The sequence below is a fragment of the Nicotiana tabacum genome, chromosome 21 (assembly GCF_000715075.1).
Source record: "Nicotiana tabacum cultivar K326 chromosome 21, ASM71507v2, whole genome shotgun sequence".
Classification (NCBI taxonomy): domain Eukaryota; kingdom Viridiplantae; phylum Streptophyta; class Magnoliopsida; order Solanales; family Solanaceae; genus Nicotiana; species Nicotiana tabacum.
In genome coordinates this window covers 83,811,963-83,831,906 of record NC_134100.1, presented here as the reverse complement: position 1 = coordinate 83,831,906, position 19,944 = coordinate 83,811,963, and the positions used below count along the sequence as shown (strand labels likewise).

At 35.7% G+C, this 19,944-nt stretch overlaps 2 protein-coding genes across 6 annotated transcripts; one reads left to right on the top strand and one right to left on the bottom strand.

The window, feature by feature from the left end:
- LOC107765433 (zinc finger CCCH domain-containing protein 13-like) lies at nt 1-8,429 on the top strand. 4 transcript variants are annotated; one of them, XM_016584078.2, is made up of 13 exons: nt 1-152; nt 245-380; nt 1,873-1,983; nt 2,285-2,318; nt 2,904-3,039; nt 3,189-3,245; nt 4,174-4,271; nt 4,363-4,434; nt 4,567-4,775; nt 5,350-5,525; nt 6,436-6,474; nt 6,592-6,798; nt 7,218-8,429. In XM_016584078.2, the coding sequence occupies exons 2-13, from the start codon at nt 251-253 to the stop codon at nt 7,275-7,277; spliced, it is 1,329 nt and encodes a 442-aa protein (XP_016439564.1). In that variant the 5' UTR covers nt 1-152; nt 245-250; the 3' UTR covers nt 7,278-8,429. The 4 variants fall into 4 exon arrangements, with proteins under 4 accessions (XP_016439564.1, XP_075097584.1, XP_016439567.1 ...); XM_075241483.1 differs by lacking the exon at nt 6,436-6,474 and having other exon boundaries at nt 2-152; XM_016584081.2 differs by lacking the exons at nt 6,436-6,474; nt 7,218-8,429 and having other exon boundaries at nt 69-380; nt 6,479-6,615.
- LOC107765434 (peroxisome biogenesis protein 22) lies at nt 7,899-18,929 on the bottom strand. 2 transcript variants are annotated; one of them, XR_001643431.2, is made up of 10 exons: nt 18,533-18,929; nt 14,603-14,839; nt 14,461-14,508; nt 13,004-13,060; nt 12,824-12,925; nt 10,995-11,051; nt 9,360-9,461; nt 8,514-8,661; nt 8,173-8,427; nt 7,899-8,064 (listed from the first exon to the last, which is right to left on the bottom strand). XR_001643431.2 is itself a non-coding variant. In XM_016584082.2 (9 exons), exons 1-8 carry the CDS (start codon nt 18,623-18,625, stop codon nt 8,557-8,559), a joined length of 801 nt encoding a protein of 266 aa, XP_016439568.1. In that variant the 5' UTR covers nt 18,626-18,929; the 3' UTR covers nt 8,133-8,427; nt 8,514-8,556. The 2 variants fall into 2 exon arrangements, 1 of the variants encoding a protein (XP_016439568.1); XM_016584082.2 differs by lacking the exon at nt 7,899-8,064 and having other exon boundaries at nt 8,133-8,427.
- Between the last annotated feature and the right edge of the window lie 1,015 nt (nt 18,930-19,944).

The following is a 19,944-nucleotide window of genomic DNA, read 5'->3' as shown; positions in this document are numbered from 1 at the left end:
AAAGGCCAAAAGAAAAAGAAAAAAAAACCACGTGCGTTTTTCATTCAACAAAACGATTTCAATACCTTAAAAATCTGTTCCTCAGAAGGTATCCATTTATATCCATCCGTACGTGCAAGTGAACTATTGCAGTGGTGCTATCCAAAATTAGGGTTTGTGGAACGCTAACAATCTCGATTTTCCTCTGTTTTATTGATCTAATTTTTGGAGCTAATTAATCTGCTGCATATATAAATCCAAATAGAGAAAAATGGTGGAGAGGAAGCTGTACAAAACGAAACTATGCTTGCTTTATCAAAGAGGCCGTTGTCATCGGCAGAGTTGCTCTTTCGCTCATGGCAATGCGCAGCTCCGTCGCTTCTCCGATTCCTCTGCCGCCGGTACTTTTATTTCACTTCTCCATCACCACTTGTTTGAAATTTTAACCATATTGTTTGTTCCGTAAATGTTGTTATTTACCATTTTTATTGACTATTCTATATGCGGTTGAACAATAGTTGAGTTATAGTTGAAAAAAGGGTGTCTTTGAAGTTGAAGAATATACCTTCAAACTAGCTTTTGCTGGTTGGTTGAAATTGGTGCTTTCTCTTGTTGATTGTGTTTACTGGTTCATTAATATTAGATTAAAGAGATGAAAAAGTCTCATTTTGCATTTTGCTTCGTTTGCTGATTCATGTTTGTTTCTTATAGTTAACACTCTTTAGATTGTAGAACTATATATGCTTAATTTCTTTTAAGAAAACAAGATAGGGAAAATTACATCAGACATTAGGATATTTTTCTCCCCATTCGTGTCAGTTCCCATTTTGTTTGTCAATCATTTGCAAATAATTGGGAACTAGGAAAAGACTGAAAATTTTAAAATGAATGGAAGTACTTGAGCCACCTATCAAGGGAGCAGAGATCTGTCCATATCTTGATCACAAATTCTCATTGGATGTATGTAGTTTCTTTTTTGCAATTCCTTTTGTTTTCATTTTTATTCCGAAGCTTGTTTGGCACATCTCTGCTATGCGTTTTGGTTAACATTCAGTTTAAGAGAGCCTCGTGTTGTATCTGTTTGCTCAAATTGGCAATGTTACAGAGTTGAACCAAGAAATTTCACACTTCGGGTTATTCTATTGGACAGTGAATAACTGCCTATCAACTAACAGGTTTTAGTATTTCTTATCAGAAAGGAATTTGCTGGTTGCTTTATCTTTGTGCTGCTTATGGTATTTTTCTCAGCATCTTGGTTTATCATATTGCATCTTGAAGCAGCAGTGTATGAGGGATCAGAATATGTTTCTCTGAGCATAGTCTCTTCCATATATATATATTTACTCATCTGCCAGCTTGATGAACCAATGAATGCTCTATCCTAGTAAATTTTTCACTCATATATTCCTCGAAAATATGGTGTTCCCTTCTTGTGACTTCTGTTTGAATGAATCTTCAAAGAGACCTCTTGGATGGGTATTTTGGTCCAAGAAGGCTTATTGTCCTATATATCATCCAGTGGCTGGTTTAATACTTGTCCATTATACAGCTGCAAGCAGGAATCTATAGCAATATTTTTATACTGAGCTAGATGCAAGGATGTCTACTAGCTGTTCAGTTGGTTCTATGATATTTGAAGCTTTTCTGGATAAAAGCTCAAAAACTGGTATTCTACATATATGCATCATATGAGAGCAGTAGTTTCTATGGCTCCTTTTGGAACTCGCAGGAAGGCCGTGTAAATACACTGTTATGTTTCTCTTGTAGTTCGATGTAATGGTAAGATTAGCTTTATTATTGATTATTGGCGATTTAGTTGGTGCGGATTTCATCAATGTTTTGAATCAACAACTGTGTCCAGTTTAGTGTAAAAATTCAGTGCTCTCATTTCAGGGAGGCGCGATTTTCGCAGTCATGACTTGAGAGAGAAGCTTGATAGAAGGCGTTCTCCGGTGGGCAGATACTCCTCCGATAGAGATGCAAGAGAGAGACATGCATCCCATGGTTAGGCTTGCTTCTTTCACGTTCACTTTGCTGTCATTGTTCCAATCCTTATAGACTTATTTAGTCTTGCTCATCTGAAAGGATGAGTTATGTGATTCCGCCATTACGGATATTCATTTCCATGGAAGTGTACTTGCCGAAGGTCCTTATTTATGTCACAGGATCATTTGAATATGTTGGCTAGATCTAGCCTTTGGTTCATGGAGATTTGGAGCTAATACATTCCTCTGGTTTTCTTTCTCGGCCTTCTTTCATGGTTCTGTTTCATTCATATAATATTTCCTTCCGATTTATTTTGCAGGGCGCAGTCCTACTGGGTCTCTTGGGAGGAGGAGGTAAGTGTATCAATATCTTGTGCGTACTTCATTTTAGGGCTTAGTCAGACAGGTCAATGTTGACAAATTACATACTCAGGCTTTAGATAGAAACCTTGAACTGAATTTAGCACTCAGAAATGAGCTGGAACCTGATTGAGCTTGAATCCATTTGCTTATGATTAATGCTAGATATGGAAATCTTAATTGCTACTTTAAAAGGTAAAATGGCAACTTATTCTGTGCGTCAGTCAGTTTTGTCTTGGAGGAAATGCTATAATCCAGTTTTGATAACTGTTTTCATACGGTTAATGAGATCACTGTAAAGAGACCTAGGTTTTTATTTTATGAAGGAGAACTCTCTTAGCAGCTTCCTAAGGCAGAATATTTACAAGTAGAGAGGTTAATTGGATCTTCCCTATTTCTTGGGATTTCTGAACCCCTTTAGAGAGCATCATTGGACAATGTGATGGTATTTCATGATAAAGACAATATGCGAGTTTTCATATGATTAATCTATTTTCTTTAATCTTTCTATTATCTTGACCTGATACTATGTCTATAAACATAATGTCGGACTAATACTAGAAAATTGGAATACTGCAGTGATAGAAAGCGGAAGATGAAACATCATTCGGATGGTCAAAGTGATATGTCTGGAAGTTTGAACATGTCGGCTGGGACAGGAGATCACGTGAAGGAGAAAAAACATTTATCTTCCAGTTCCGAAGATGTCCTTCAGGTACAGGGAGTAGATAACTCTAGTTCGCGAATAGCAGTGTTGATCAGCCCTTCCTTTTCTCTGCCCTTTTGGTGGGCTCTGTTTTATACATTTTATATTTATATCTATATATATTTTGTTGTGATTTCTGCCTATTTTTCATGTTGCAGCTTAGGCAGTTGCAATCCGAAATCGATATGTTGGATGACCAAAAACGAGAACTGGAGGTTGGTTTCATTTTTCTTGTCCAATCCGAGTATGAAATACTTATACCTATTTTGTTAATAACTAGTAGTATCACAGCTCAGATGTAACATGTGTCTAAGCATGTACATGTTTGTGTCTCTACGGATAAAATATATTTGTTTTTTCCTTTTCACATGTGTATCGCAAAGGTAAGGTTAAGATAATGAAGTAAGTGATTTAACCATCCATGTATCGGGCTATGCTGATATTTCCTTGTTGCTTTGGTCTCGAAGAAATGAAATGTCAAATGTTAACGAGAAGTGGGACTCTTTAATCGGAAGAACTTTAATAAAATTTGATGATCTTAAGGAAATAAGTTCCAATAGACTACTGCTAAACTTGTATCTCATTCCTTGTTTGGGGGTATTAGTCAATTTGGCATCTGTTTTCACTTCTTTAGAGTTTGGAACTATGAACATTAGGTAGGGCAGTTTTTAGCTCTTTTTGTTACAGGCAAAGAAACCCGATGTCAAATAGAGGGTTTGTTAGTAAAGTTGGTTGTTATGTCATATATTAGCCACTTAAAAGGAAGAGAAGGGTACTAAGCTGCCAAAGAACACCTTGACAGTCTAGCATGACCCTCGTGGCTTTTGGTTTGTTTTTCCTTCTTATATAAGCTATCTTCTCTTGCTCAAACCTTCAATCTTTTGTTCTAACTTCTAGCAGTGATATGGATAATAGGAAAGACTTCCTCTTCTATCTTTTTACTCATTTGTCATCAGCTACATGCAGAGGCTCTCATTGACAATTGCTATATTTCCATATTCCACTCTCTTCTTTCTTCAACAGACTATTCTACTTACTTTCTCAGTGCCCATCCCCTTTTCTTTAACACATATTCTTTTGCTCCTTGCTCTAATATATTAAGTTTATCATCAATACTTTTCTATTTTGGTTGGAACATGGAAGATGTACCTTGAAAAGACAACTCGTCAGGCAGACAGTCTAGCTTCAAAAATTCAGGACCTTGAGATGGAACTTGTCAAGGAAAAGGAGGAATGTAAAAGGTGTTATCTGTTATAATGCATTTCAAAATCTTTTCACTTGAGTCTGGGTGTACCTTTTCCTTATGTCTGCCAATCCCTGGCTTTTCCCCAGGATTACTTTGAAGATCAAGAAGTTCGTGGAATCCTACAGCAATCACTCACGGTTAGAAGGTGAACTAAAAAGGTATTTTAATGATCTTTCTCCTTCTGTTGACTCTCTCCACCTCCACTTCAGCTTCTTGTCACCTAATATGTTAGGTCAATTTCTGTTTCCTTTGCTTTCTACGAACACTCAGTGGAGATAGTGCAATTGTAGGTCAGAAGCTCAGCTTCAAAAGCTCGCTAATAAACTCAGCTCAGATTTGGTCGGGCCCGGTGCAAGTGAAGAGGATTCGGCCATCAATATGAGTGATGGAGGGATGGCTGGTGTTCATTTTAGCTCATTGGATGAGCCGCAGAAGAATACTTCACCTACCAAGAAAAGGCCGAGAATTCATCGTGAAGCTGATGAAACCTCAAATCAAGGTAATAAATGACAATTTATGTATAAGAGTGTAGCTTTTCAGACATCCAGGGCACTTAAGCTGACTTTTCTGATTTATCATCAACTTTGAGTGTGCTTGCTTATTTATATAATTGGTTTTCCTGAACAAAACTGCCAAAGACCTCAGTGTATGTCTCGGTACCCTGTTTTATTGTTGTTTATATATAGTCGAAGTGGCTGTCGCAGCCTTGGGCTGAACAACAACAACAACAAACCCAATGATTTCCCACAAGTGGGGTCTGGAGAGGGTAGTGTGCATGCAGGTCTTACCCCTACCTTGGGCTGAAATACGTGATAATCAGCATTTGCTTCCTGCTCATCTTTTATTTCTTTTCTTCCTCATCTCCAACAAATTCCAGTAGACTGAAAATAGTGTTCTTTGCAGTCCTACTTAACCATGCACAACATTTGATTCACAGTCCTCAAAGCTCCCGTCCTTGTGAATATTAGATCCTATTTTATGATGCAAAAGTTTGAATCAGAGTTCATGAAATCCCTCATTGTGAATTTGGTTTCTCTGACTTGTTTTACCTTTGGCAACTCGCTCTGTAACAGCTTCAACAAAAGGAAAAGGAAATGCTTCGCAGAGGATTGCTTATCCTACTCAGCTGAATAATGAGAAGAAAGATAATGCAGAGTTCGATTGGGAGAATGGTTATAAGACCCTAGTGGGTGAAGAGAAGTCCAAGAAGGGAATAAACTTTTCCAGTGACATGACTTTCCCAAACAAGGTGCTCCTTTTACATAACATTCGTTACCCCGACCCTTTCCCCCAACCAAGAAAGTTAAAGGAAAATTGGCGCAGACACTTAAAAAGAGATAGAATGTCTCCTTTATATCTTGGATAATGAATACAATTTCATTTTTACGCGGACAATTTTCTGATGCTCTTTTTTTTGTTGTCTTCTCCTTTTGTTCTTTCAAAATTTTCCATTGCATTCATAAGCATCTTTCCAAACGTTCTGAAATCTGCATGTTCGTCATGGTAAGTGCTTTACATTAAATTTACAAAAATGATATGGAATGACATGGGATGATTCAGATAATGGGAAGTAAAATGAAGTGACAATATGAGAGGATCACTTGTCAGAAAAGAGAAGGGGAAAAAAATCATAATTGGCTGAAAAATATGGAGTGTGCATCAGTACTTCCCTCAATACGCATTCGACTGAATTTGACTATCATTTTTTGTTGGAAGAATGCAGCTGTTCCCATTTAATATTTTATTAATTTTGTGATGTGTTATCAAAGGCGCGCCTAAAGCACGCTTAAGCCCTGAAACGAGGTTCAAAACATGTTGAGCGCTTCGTCTCGCTTAGCGGGCGTTTCAGTGTTATCATTAAGACTCTAAGACATACTTTTACTTATCAATGAGCGTAATCCTAAAGAGGCGACACTAAACAATTGATATTTTACTTTATCGTAAATTTTCTTCAATTTCTTTGTCCATATATTTGGTATTCATGCTTATAGATATTAGTCTTGGACTACACATATATATTTGTAGTTATTCTCCATTTGCGTCTTTCTTCATTAAAGCCGACGCTTTATTTGCGCTTAAAGCCCCACCAAACCTTAGAGCTTTTTTGCGCTTTTCGCACTGATTTTGTGACACTATTCTTTTGCCTTTGGCATTTCTAGATTGAAAAGCAAAAGGTATCTTACAGCTTATCCCTGATGGTAGGTGACCCAATTTCCATGCTGCAAACAACAATGCAGGATATAGCATCTTAGAACATTTCGTTCTCTTACAATTGCTGTTGTGGAACTGAAAAACGCGTTCTTCGAATTCTGCAGCCCAAAGCCTCTGATGTTGCTGTTGTTTTGCCATCAACCAGCATGGCCGCCCATGCAGCAGATGAAGATGTTGAAGTTGTTGAGATGGAGGAAAAAGTTGAAGTAGCTGGAAATGCTACAAGAGCTGGGAAGGGAACTCCTTCTGGTATTCCAGAATATCCTTTTCTACCACCTCCTCCTCCTCTCCCCCCAGGTGGTTATTTGAAGGTACGTTCAATAAGTTAACTACATCATATGTAGCATGTGAATATATGGACTCTTGAGTTCTTTCGGTTTGCAACCTACTTTATGTAAAACTATCAGTGATTAAAGTTCTCTTTCGTCGGATTATGCAAACTATAAAGGGGTGAGCAGTGAGAAAGGAAAAAGTATACTGTTCACCTTCGAACTTCCTCCCCACCCCCACCCCGAAGAAAAAATCAGGCAGACTACATTATAGTCCACAGATTCTTGCCAAAGGCTGCCAGCATTTTCCTTACTCTTTAGTGCTTATCTATCTCCTAGTCCTTATCTATATACATCTTTTGTCAGGTTGCCTGGGATCTTGCCTTTTGCATGTTGTTGTATTCATAAGCTGAGCATCTAAAAGTATTAATCTGAAGTGAGCCGTTTACTTTTGCTTGCAGTATAAGGGTGATAATGCAGTAGGGCTTGATGAAGAGACGGCGGAAGTGGATATTGTTTAGCATAGCGATCAATAAGCAGCTGGTGCACAGATGTAGAGGAATAGAGCTGATGAGCTGGAAATTATGATCGGCCTATACATACAAGTTTTAGAGTTTTAAATTAAGATTGTTATCAACAGGAAAAGAAACTTAGATAACGCTATTGAGCCTGATTTAGATGAGGAGACCGGATTTCTTTTTGTATAGCAGGTTGATAATAATAGTTTAGAGTCTCTTAATCTTTGCATTTGCAGGGAGATACTCTATGAAAGTAGCTGGGGTTTGTTGGTTTAAAATGTGTCATAACAGGAAACATGCTAAATACTCCAGAAGACGAAATGGTTATCTTTCTAGTATAGGTAGGACGAGTGATTAAGTCCGCTTACCTTGCTTTTGAAATATCATTTTGCAACGAACAAATTAATACTCCCTTAGTTTCTCCCCATTTTATGTCACGCTATGACAAATTAATTCTTCCTCTGATTCATTTTACCTCTTCAAGAAGGATAATTTATCTATTTGGTAACAATTTAATTTAATCCTGTCATTTTAGTCATTATCTTCAATTTACATGATGTTATAGCCACATAAATGTTACAGCATATAAAAGATGTCCACTCAAACAATGTTGCACGAAAGGAGTAACAAAGCATAAACAAATAACATTGACAAATTGCACAGTTTTGACTTTTAGAATATCAACTACTGAACCAACTCCGCTCTAGGTTTTGGGGGGCTCATAGCCTGGCGACTGCTTTCAATGGTCATATATTCCTTATTTGTTTTCCTTTGGCTTAATACTAAATACCTGCAGAATCATCAAGATACACATACATATGGCAGACGTTCATATGTATATTTGGATAACACGAGAAATTCACACGAAAAAAGGGATTATATAAACTATATACTCAACAGATTTCCATTCAGGCAATAACTGCTCGTCTCTCATTTCAGGACATTCTCGCGTAGAGATTCTGATTTACAGCCGTTTCGTCATACTTTTCTTTACCATGTGATAAATAGAGCCTACCATGTGGAGAAGTACTTGGATACAGTACAGCGCCAGGTTTGACTTAGGAGAGTAATACAGCACAACCATATGAGGTGATCTGTTCTAGTGATAACATAGTAATATACAAAGTGTGCCCCTTGAACCTCAAAACTGAAGCTGCAGGTACCAGCAAAAGATTTAAATGAGATAAAGATATGAATTTTCACAGCCCAAAGTGAAAGAGGAAGGGCAAAAAGAGAGACCTAAAATAAACGAAAACATGTTAGAGCTCTTCCGGGTTTGCATCTAAACAGTTCCAAAAAACTGCTCCAAAGATGTTGAGCTGAAGACATTCATAGCTGCTCTTTCTGGTTTGGTAGGTGAAATGTGCAGCTCATATTTGATAAATCTCTGCAATTAGTTTGTATTAACACATTAAATATCAAAAAAGAAAAAGCACTAGGGTCTGTATAGCCCCACTGCCATTTAAATAACTATAGAACATTTGACATTCCAATTTTGTTTTCATCACTACCCTAATGGAATGTCCTGTAGAAAGCAGTATCTGAAAAATCCAATATCTTTATAGGTCTAAACTTGAGTTATAAACAGGCAAGAGACAAGTAACTGTATGTGTTTGTAAAAGACATTCACATTGACAGAGTGGAAATTACAAGGTTAAACTTGCACATTTTCTTAAATGCAAAGAAGAAAAAAGCATAAAATTGATAAGCAATTTGCTTTGAATCATTATTATTAATACAAGTTATAGTAATAGACAGTGAAGTTGTTTACTAAGAGAAAGAGATCTACCTAATGCATGATAGATAAATGGATGGATTAATTGTTTGATGATACTTCTTACTTTTTCAGCTTATGAATTAGTACGTTTTCTGACAACTACGCCTCAATCCCAAACAAGTTGGGTCTACTATATGAATCCTCGCTTCTCCATTTAAGCTCAACTCATGTCATCATCATACCAAATAAAATAAAGAGTGAAAAATAAGTTATATTGAAAAACAAGTTAATATTAATACGTTTTCCGAAATAAGAAAAACTAAGATGATGGGACGCTCATGTTATCAGTCAAAGGAAACAAGGAGTACCGCCAATTGAAAAATGATTTCCGGATTTGTATCTATATGCCAATCAGGTTCCAGTTGTCGGACAAATGATGTTCGCCCATTCTCAGTGCTACAAAAGAGAACCTGCATGCATAATACAAGAAGAAAGAGGATCATCAGAAAAATAATAGAGGTTATAAAGGGAAGCTGAGCCATCAATTCAACTGTTGCATCTTATATCAAAACATTCAAACTTTGACAGCTGGGATACTAAATCAATTTTGTACTACTCAATTAACCAGTCATTATGTTACTCCGCTTGCCATTCATTCAACCACAATTTCCCCGCCTTGTGATGAACATATTCAAACTCTCCAATGTACCCATGCTTTTGCATGACAAGGAGAAACTTGATGATGACTTTTGAAGAAGGCCTTATCATGACCTGACGCTTTCCTCTCTTCTCAGCATCCCCCACTCTTTTTTTTTTTTTTTTGGATAACCATGGCGTCCGAGTCAGCTGGTGCGCACCTCGACTAATTTCACTGAGTAACTTGCTACCTCACGCCAGCACATGTACCGGGAACTCTGCCCATCAAGACTTGGACAAATGGAAGAAATGACCTCCACTGGATATGAACCTGATACCTCATGGTTATCAACCTACTTCATTAACCACTAAGCTATACCCTTAGGTGCAGCATTGCACATGCTCTGCATCATTCAGCACACTTACTCTTACTATCTTCTACAATACTGATTGAGCTTTAGGAGCGTTGGAGAAGATAACAATAAGCGCTAGAGAGAAACATACCTCAATCCTTAAAAAAGATATTACAAAAAATTCCCTTTTCTTTATTTTGTGTAATAAACTACATTTTATATACATACAGACAAGTTTGTCCTTTGTAGTTAATTTTAGTATTTTTTTCTTCCACGTGTGCAACAAAGTACCTTATTTCCTTTTAAAGAAATTATCAGTGTATGCATGTATTTACTCTTTTATGCACCCAGCAAATTTAAGTACACCACCAACAAAGAATGATGAAAAGAACAAAATGAAAAAATATGATACAATATATATCTATAGAGAAATCTATTTCAGTACTCCCTTTCAATTTCTTTCTTTTTCACTTTGCAATCTTCCATGTTTTTATTTGCATTTTTATGTTTATATATTAAGTGTGTAAAGCCTAAATGAAAAAGTTGCAAATAGGATGGTAAAATTATATTCATGATCCAATACAATACGAGAATGTAGTTTTGCTATACAGAAGAACAAAATTAAAATATATGGGTTAAACTTGTCCACCGATAAATTAAATTATATTTTTGTTATACAATTTAAAGAAGGGAGATTAACGTAGTACTTCTACCAAAAGGAGACAAAATATATCTTTTTCACCAGAGCAGAGGAAATGTCAATAGCTCACGTTATGAGATAAAGAGCAAGCATCCAAAATCTATAGGCAAAACAATTGGAAGAATAATCATCTTGATTTTTCCAGGAAGAGGATACCAATTTGCAGACGAAGGAAAAGTGTTTATGGAGGCACGGTTGAGATTAAAAGTTGAAGACAACACCCATTGTAAAACAATCACACCAACAAGAACTCCATGAAGGTATTATAAATGGATTTCGACTTCCTATGGAGTTGAACAATGATTAGTTGTTACCTTGTCTTTGACCATGCTTAACACTCCGGCATCTTCTAAAGCCACCAGGACGTTTTTCTGCAAATATTCGATCATTTCAGGAATATGTATGCAAGAAAAAGAAGTTTGTTGATATATACATGCAGATTACTCATAGACAATGAATGGATCAACACACAGCCCACCAACAAGATGCACTGTAACTATGATAAGTGGGTGCTAAGAAATGAATCGCGCACCAAATATGAGAACTTCAAGAATATATGAACTAGTAGACAAAACCAGGCGTTTCGAAGTGAGAAGTCCAAAGGAAACTCAAACATGGTCATCTTATCTCAAAGCTAGGGATGGCAATGGGGCGGTGCGGGTGCGGGGCGGTGCGGGTTTAGACATATGAAGGTGCGGGGTGGGTCAAAATAATTTTTTAAAAATCCTTTGTGGGTGCGGTGCGGGTGCAGAGTTTTAACTTTTTGCAAAATTACAACGTTTCAACTATTGCTAATATTATTACAACCTGGAAATATTTACTTTTTCAGTTTTGAACTTGTGGTTCCTTTCTCCTATGCATTGATTATTTTAGTCTCAAACTAATTTGGTTTTAACGAGGCATGTATTTCATATTGGACATTTGTTTAGTTGACTGTAAATACACATTTTTCTGTTATTTGCATCTCTGGGAAGAAAATATTATATTATATTTTTTTAGTGTTTTAAAGTCGATCCCACTTTAACTATATAGTTACTTTATCTAAGTCGAGTAGATAATTAGTTGACTCAATTTTCATGTATCTGATCTCATTACCTTGTACGATACATCTGAATCATTAGAAATGACATACTGATATATCAAACTGAATTCCAATACTGATGCATGTAAAATCAGAAATAAGGATATTTAAAAATTTTAAAACCGAACACTATTAAAAGTCAAAACTGACAGCATTCGGTAGGATTTACAGTTATGAATATTCAAAATTGGACTTCTTTGGTTTGCAATTTGGATTCCAACAGGAACCTTTAGATTGGCAGTGCATATATGAATATAATTGAAAATAAAATTAAATAAGATAAAAATATTACAAATTGAAAGAAATAATAAAGGGAAAAATTTGCAGAGGGGGGCGGTGCGGTGCGGGTGGACGCGGGTGTTGATGCGGGGCGGGTGGATGCGGGTGAAAATACTATGCGGGGTGGGGCGGGTTGAAATTTTGTGGGTTAAGGCAAAACCCGCCCCGCCCCGCCCCATTGCCATCTCTAGTCAAAGCTTGGCTCTTGCTCAGGAGTTTAGTTTGACTTCTACCAAAGAAAGCTTTAAATTATGCAGATTATTAAGTGAAAATATCGTACTAAACAAGTAAATGATAAATTTTGGTTAATGTGGGATGATTATTGAATGTGACATCAGTTTTCCGAAAAAGACAAGAAGAGAGTAGTGAGTTGCTCAGGGAATGACATTCCACTTGACTGAACTATTAAGTAAAAGGTATACTACCGAAGTTGAGCTTATCCGTTATTCTTAGAAATTAAGCAAGCGTAATCGGTGCCTAAAGCAACATATTGGCAACTCGATTTTTAGACTCACCTACACTTGGCATCAAAGAGACTAATTCGTCTTTTTAGATTTTAAATTTAGGGATCAGTTCAAAGAGCGAGTTTTATTTGGTATACAAAGCAATCAACGATGTCAGCCTTTCCCTTTTCATTTTGAAAGAGGCATCAAATGGCATTCTGCCACCCATTATTCTTTCTGAATCAGGCAATAAAGATATAAAATACTTAAAGGGACTGGATCAGTAGCAATTACTAATCGACATACAGATGTAATATAACAGAGTGAGCAGTGCACTAACTTCACTTTCATCATCAAGTACTCTCTCCATGAGATAAAGGTCACAAAATTTGGTGATTTCAAGCAACACTTCCAGCACGGAGGATCGGATAGTTGCTTGTTTCTGCAAAGGACAAAGTATAAACATTGTCAACTGCATGTTGACAACTGAATCAACAAATGAAATAATAATAATAATAACCTGTAGTTCCTCTGGGCTAGTTTCCTCCAGGATTACTCCAAGCAACCGACATGTTACCTGTACAGTGAAAGAATATCCAGATTTTCTAAGTTATTTGTGCTGCAGAGATAAAAAGATAAAAAGAAGGCATAAATGGACTTTAACGATGCCAAGCAGAATCGGGAAAGCTTGAACAGATAAGATTTGGTCGAGTAGCAGATGCTTTTTAAATTGAGGTAGAGACAACCATAATGCTCTCAAATATCTCGTTGTGGTTATCAATAAATTACTTGCATTATTTTAACTAGGTTCCAATAAGGCTACCAATTAAAGGATAAGATTGGTAAAACACGCCATTATGCACATTGCGCATGCTAGGTAGACTTCATCAGAGACTTAGTTAAGAACAAAATACAACAAAAGCAAAGAGTCCATATAATATGACATCGTTATTGTTGGTACATTTACATTAGGCCTGGGCGGTGTTGTTAACTTAACATTCCCGTCTTATCCATAATGATATGACTTGTTGGGACCCACTTGATATAAAAGTTTATGTTTTTACAAGGAGAGAAAAACTGAAAAGATAGGCGGAACTCTCACAAGTCACGACTACTCATTTAAAAGAATAATTTTGGTACTTTGCATACAAAGTCAAACCTCTCTATAACAGTCGTGTTTGTTCCGATATTTTCCGAATGTTATGGAAGTACTGTTATAGAGGACATATATTATAACATAACATAAAAAATCGGTTTCGAGAAAAACTAGGCTTTTATAGTGAATGACTGTTATACAAGAATGTTGATATAGAGAGGTGAGAGGTCACTGTATTTGCCTTACATGTCAAAAGTCTTATTTAATTTCTTAAACTTCGGGCCCAACAAAGCACCTTCACATAAAATGAGACGAAGTATAAAGCTATGCCTCCAACTAATTATAGAAGGCATCCAATCTATTCAACCTTCCAAACTATACTTCAAGGCACAAAAATTTGATGAAACGAAGCCCTTTATTCAATAACTAATTTAACCTATTTGCACACAAATCAAAAACTATATCAAGAATTTAAGCTACCATTTGAACAACATTTGGAAATAGTTTGCGAAAACTTTAGATGCGTTTGAGTGGTTCTTTTTATGTTTTGGGAGAGGAGAAGAGTTTCTTGAAAACATTCTGTAAAAACATACTCAAATTACAACTTCAAAGAAACAATATTGCAAAAGACTTTTTCCAAACAAAACTTGAATATATTTGAAACAAACAACAATTTGATCTTTACTTATAATTTTTTCGGCATGTTCTGGAAAAAACATTCATGGCACCTAAGAGAACGGAAAATTTTATGATCTCAAAATATTCTTAGATTAATATTATGTATTTTAGACATCAAATATTTACTTGGCATCCATGAGCCTTGGGGATGGTGGAAGAAGAATATGTTAAATAAATAGCAACAAAAGAACATTAAGAGATACCTTCCTCCCATCACTCAGCCTCTGCCTGACTATTTGCCCGAGTGTTGGCTGCAAAGCAATTAGTAGAAGGTCACTTATCCACCAATTATATTTGGATAATCCAAATTAAGGGGGTAGGGGCCGAAGAATAATCTCTTTCTACCTTTACTGGCTGAAAGAACTCATCAATAACATTTTGTGTACTTGAATCCTCTGAAGAAGGGCTAACTCCTGAAGTTGCTACAATTGCACTTAAATGACTGTTTACATCAGAACTACCAGGTGTAACAGCTTGTCGCTTAGGACGCCTCCTCTGTGGTCCACTAGGCGATCTCAATATTCTCCATGTAAAAACTATTGCAAATGCAAGACCTGCTATAGCTCCTACAGATCTTGAATCCTGCATTTACATCAAATAGCTGTTACCATCTAAGAGAAGGTAGTACAACATCTAAAACATCTTTCTTTGGAATGTCATTAAAAAAAAAGCGATTATAGCACTACTTCTTGTATAACAGAAAGATTATATCTGCAAACAATTAGATAAATGGCAGTTTATTGGTTGTGGATTTCACAAATTGCTCATTCAACGTATGTTGCCTTCCTCAACTTTGCAAGTGGTGGAAAAGATTCAGGCAATCACACTTTAGAAGCCCTGAAACTCTAAATTGTGCAGTCATCTAATTCTACACTCTGCTATTGCTCAGGCAATGTGGTAGTTGTCTTAAAATTATGGAATATACTGGGCTAATGCCAAAGTCGATGATTTTCAGAAAATTCGACCCAAACTGATTAAAAAAAGGTATCATTATGTCGTCAAAGTTAAATGCGTAGAAAAAAATTAATATTCGATGGGACTTTAACCACTAAGAGGAATTAAACAGCAGATGTTAGTGAAAAATGTAATGAGGAAAGAAAAGATTTATATAAGTAACGCAAGAAAAATAAGTACAAAAGGAAACTACAATTATATGGACAAATGAACCAAAAAACAACTATTACTACGCCTCAATCTCAAACAAGTTATAGTCGGTTATATATATGAATCCTCACTGACCATGTTCCAAAGTTAAATCTATCTCAAGCCAACATTACACAAAATAAAAATAAAATGGAAACTATAATTTCTCTATATTGCATACTGATTAAGATTCTCTAATAGGGCAAAAAGATTCCTAGAATGCATATGAGCTAAGGTAGACGTATTATCATGATCAATATATATTTCTAACTACTAGATATCACCTATATAGCTCTTTCTCCTCCATTGTGTCCTATCTTTCGCCAAGTCTGCATTGATTCCAAGAGAATTTAGTTTTTTTACGACCACCTCTTTCCAAGTGAGTTTAGGCCTATCTCGTCCCCTTTTAACACCTTCACTAACCATGATTTCGCATCTAAGGACCAGAGCATTTAGAGGTTGACACTAGACATGACCAAGGTATCTCAAGCTGCCTTCTCTCATTTATCCTTAATGTGTGCTATTTTGCACCTTCTAGCGAATGTTGTGATTTTTAACTTTGACTAATCTATACGAGCGCACATCCATCTTAGCATCTGTATCTCTGTGATACTCATCTTGCGGATGAGTTGGACTTTAGCAGCCCAACATTCACCAGATATAATATTGTTGGTGTTATAACTATTCTATAAAGCTTACCTTTCATTTTGGTAGGCATTTTCCTATCACAACACCCCAATAGGTAATAGCTTACCTTCTCCATTTCAACCATCCAATTTTGCTTCTATATGTAATAGCTTCATCTATCATTTCATTTTTTTGAACAATGAGCCTAGATATCTGAATTATTACACATTAGGCATCATAATCCCATCTAATCTCACATGAACTTCATTCTTTTTATGTTGATTAATTTGCCGTGCATATAATTCAATCTTACTTCTACTTTTCATAAAACCCTTATTCTCTAAAGTGTTTCAACTTCTGGTTAGATCATCCATAACTAGTATAAAAGAGTATGGGCTCACTCTGTGTTCTTGGGCTGATATCTTCTTTAATTCCGTAACCTATGCATCTTTCTTTATTTTTTTTTGATGAAGTAATCTATGCATCTTTTTTATGCTTTTTGTTAATGAAATTCCACTTTCTTCAAAAGAACTGTATGGACTTAATGTCGATCCCTAGTGTAAATCCAGGATTATGGGAAACTTTTTATCTCATACTACTGCTCTTACGCTAGTAACAACTCCTTTATACATGTCTTTTATGGTATTTATTTATTTAACATGAATTCCTTTCTTCTCCAACACCCACCAAAGGAAGGTGGGTGACCCTTCCTGATACTGTATTATACGCTTTCTCCAGCTCAATAAACACCATGTGTAGATCTTTCTTCCTTCGCGATAAAATACTATCAATCTTCTCAGCAAGTATATAGCATAAATCCGAAAAGATTCTCAGTCAATCTTGTAGTTTTCCTAAGTTTACACTCTATCACTCTTTCCCAAAGTTTTATCGTATGACTCATAAGTTCAATGCCGCAATAGTTTGTACAATTTTGAATATCTCCTTTGTTCTCCCCTCTATAATTCCAAGTGAACAACAAGTTCTTGACGTAGTTAATTCTTTTGTTTTATGTTTCTACTGATATCTAACCTAAATGGGTCTTTTAGGTCCAATTCCACCAACTTTTGTCCAGACAATTAGCATACTCATTAGTCCCTCTATGCCAGCACTAAATCATCACCTAAACAAGCTGAATCTGGGGTCTACTTTCAGGGTTTAAGTATGCCTCATTCGAGCCTATCACAACACTGATTATTATCGAATTATTCAGTAAAACTATCCGACTTCCCCAATTTAACACAGTAAAACTATCTGTATCCTCACAAATAAGTTATATGCGCTGACAGTTTCATGATTTATTTATATCATAGGCGTAATTTAATGAAAGAATTACAAGAAAATACACGTGACTTCACACTATAACAAAAAATGGCCCATGTTTTTAAGTTTTACCCGACCTAGCCCATATTGTACATATTTTGAAAGCACTAGCAAATTCAAAATTTGTGTTCTTACAACCATTACTTCTAAAAGTTATGGAGTTAAATCTGTATTCTCACAACCATTGCTTTCACTCTCTCTTCTTCTCACATCTTCTACATATGCTTCAAGAGGCCGTGTATTTTCTGCTTCTTCCCCTGTGTCACCTGGTTGCAATGTAAGAAAATTGAAGAGTAGAAGTCCACCATTGAAGGCCATTCAAAGCTTTGCTTTCGAAAATAGGATGTTTTGAGTTTGTTAGTTGTTTGGATTGGGTGTTGTTCCAATTGGTTGAAAATATCAAAAGGAGTTCAAAATTTAAATTTGAAGCGATTTGGATTAGATTTGAGCAAGATTTGAGTTAAATTTCAGAAAAGACGCAAGGAAGACGAAGTCAGTTTTTTGTATAAATATGTATAATCTTGTATAATAGCGTATATGAGTGTATAAACACATCTTATACACTATTATACACTTTTATACACCTTTATACAAGCTTCTGTAGACGAACTACTTCCACGATTTTTAGTTGCAATTCTTGTTCAAAACCGGTCCAAATCTCCATTAAATGACTTCAAATTTTATATACAACCTCCTTATACTATTTCTGACAAGCCTAAATAACACTCACTCCAAATTTCTCACAAAATCAAATTCGGAATTTAAACCCACATATTTAAGCTTGTTAAAAATCTAATTTTTAACACTCAAATGGATTTGGTTTGTTAAACTAATATTTGAGACACAATTACTGATTCAAAAATTAACTTAAAAGCTTGAGCAATCTTTTAAAAAAATTAAATAGTAACTTTGAGAATCTATTGGAATTGGATGTTGAATCTTAACCTATTATTTTCGGGCTAGTTGGTTGTAAATTGAAATATGGGCTATAAAATTGAAAAGTAGGGAGCCAAGTTGTTCTTATGTGAAATTTTCCCTAATTTAATTAACTTGATTGTGTAAATATTGTTTTTCAACGGCAGTACATAGAACTTAAACTCTTAAACATAAGACTAAAAGATAAAATCGATTCCTTAATTAAACAAAATAGAAGGCAAAATAAATTCGAAAGAGAGAGAATATAACCAGGTTTTGGAAGAGATTAGAAACTTTTAGGGTGAGAAAAGCCCCAAATCGCTTGAAGAGCTGGAAGAAATCGTCCTTGGAATTATCGGCCATAACTTCCTGAAGACTTCAAAATTGATAGAGAATTCAATGATTCGACGTGGTAGTGAGTTGGTTTTGTGGAGAAGATGAACGACTGATCAAGCTCTAGGGTTCATTTTCATTGCTCTCCGCTGTTCCAGAATCTTCTAGATTGATAGAAAGTAGAAATGGATCTTGCAGTGGAAGCTTCTATGGAAGAAAGGAAAAACAGAGAAAGGTAGGAAAGGGGTTTCAAATGCCATGTTAATATCTATCTGTTTTTACGGATAGTTATACAGTATGTTCTCCATTATGAAGCACGAAGTCTACTCAACAATCTTTACACACATAACTAGCTGAATTCACTATTTATTAAGGTATAAAATTATATATTATTATATATATTATGTCACGACCCAATTTCACTTGTAGGTCGTGATGACGCCCAACAATAAAGCTAGGCAAACTAACTAATAAATTAAGCATACATTGATAAAATTTAAAACCAAGAAAATATAAACACAAACTCTACCAATGTGTGTGTCAAGACTTGGTGTCACAAGTTAATGAGCATCTAGTAGATTATACAAAACTCCAAATATTATCTGAAATGAAATAGACAGAATGTAAATATAAGAGGAGACACTAGTAGCTGCAGAACGGCTCAGAAAGGCAGCTTACCACTATATTTCGGGATGACGTGGGTATGTGATGATAGGTCCTCCACTAGTACATGTCTCAGATCCTGCACAAAAAAGTGCAGCAAGTGTAGTATGAGTAAGTAAACAACGTGTACCCAATAAGTATCAAGCCTAATCTCGAAGTGGTAGAGACGAGATAGCCGACTTTGACACTCACTATGAGTCAATAATAATAACTGAAATAAAATTAGGATATTTAAATCAGCATGATTTACAAAATTTACAATAATTTATTTAATCAGCAGAAATAATCAAATTTCTTCAAATGTAACAATTCTCAATATATTAATTAAATTCCTTTAATTCAAATAATTTCCAATTTATCAATTAAACCTCATTTACAGGAGTAACAATTAATTCCTTAACAAGTAAGAATAATAATTCATTAAATTTCAAAGATTTTTCAATTTATTAATTAGCTTCACAAGCTAAATAAATTATTAAAGTATAGTGTAATTATTATTATTAAGCACGATTTCTGCCGAGGACGTACGACCCGATCCAGAGTGCCATGTACACTGCCGAGGGACGTGCGACGCGATCCATAGATGCATCTATCCTGCCGAGGCGTTCGGCCCGCTCAACAAGAAAGGAGGACATTTTCTTATGTGCCCCCGGAAGGAGAGTATATTTATTATAAGATAAATTCGG

Bases quoted from the DNA above. Each gene is read 5' to 3' on its own strand.
- LOC107765433 (XM_016584078.2), top strand. From the start codon at position 251: ATGGTGGAGAGGAAGCTGTACAAAACGAAACTATGCTTGCTTTATCAA. The intron at 3,040-3,188 runs GTACAGGGAGTA...TTCATGTTGCAG, and splicing joins GTTCCGAAGATGTCCTTCAG to CTTAGGCAGTTGCAATCCGA. The intron at 6,799-7,217 runs GTACGTTCAATA...TTTTGCTTGCAG, and splicing joins CCCCAGGTGGTTATTTGAAG to TATAAGGGTGATAATGCAGT.
- LOC107765434 (XM_016584082.2), bottom strand. From the start codon at position 18,625: ATGGCCGATAATTCCAAGGACGATTTCTTCCAGCTCTTCAAGCGATTT. The intron at 13,061-14,460 runs GTATCTCTTAAT...TTCACTGTACAG, and splicing joins GGCTGAGTGATGGGAGGAAG to GTAACATGTCGGTTGCTTGG. The intron at 8,662-9,359 runs GTACTCCTTGTT...AACTAATTGCAG, and splicing joins AAATCATTTTTCAATTGGCG to AGATTTATCAAATATGAGCT.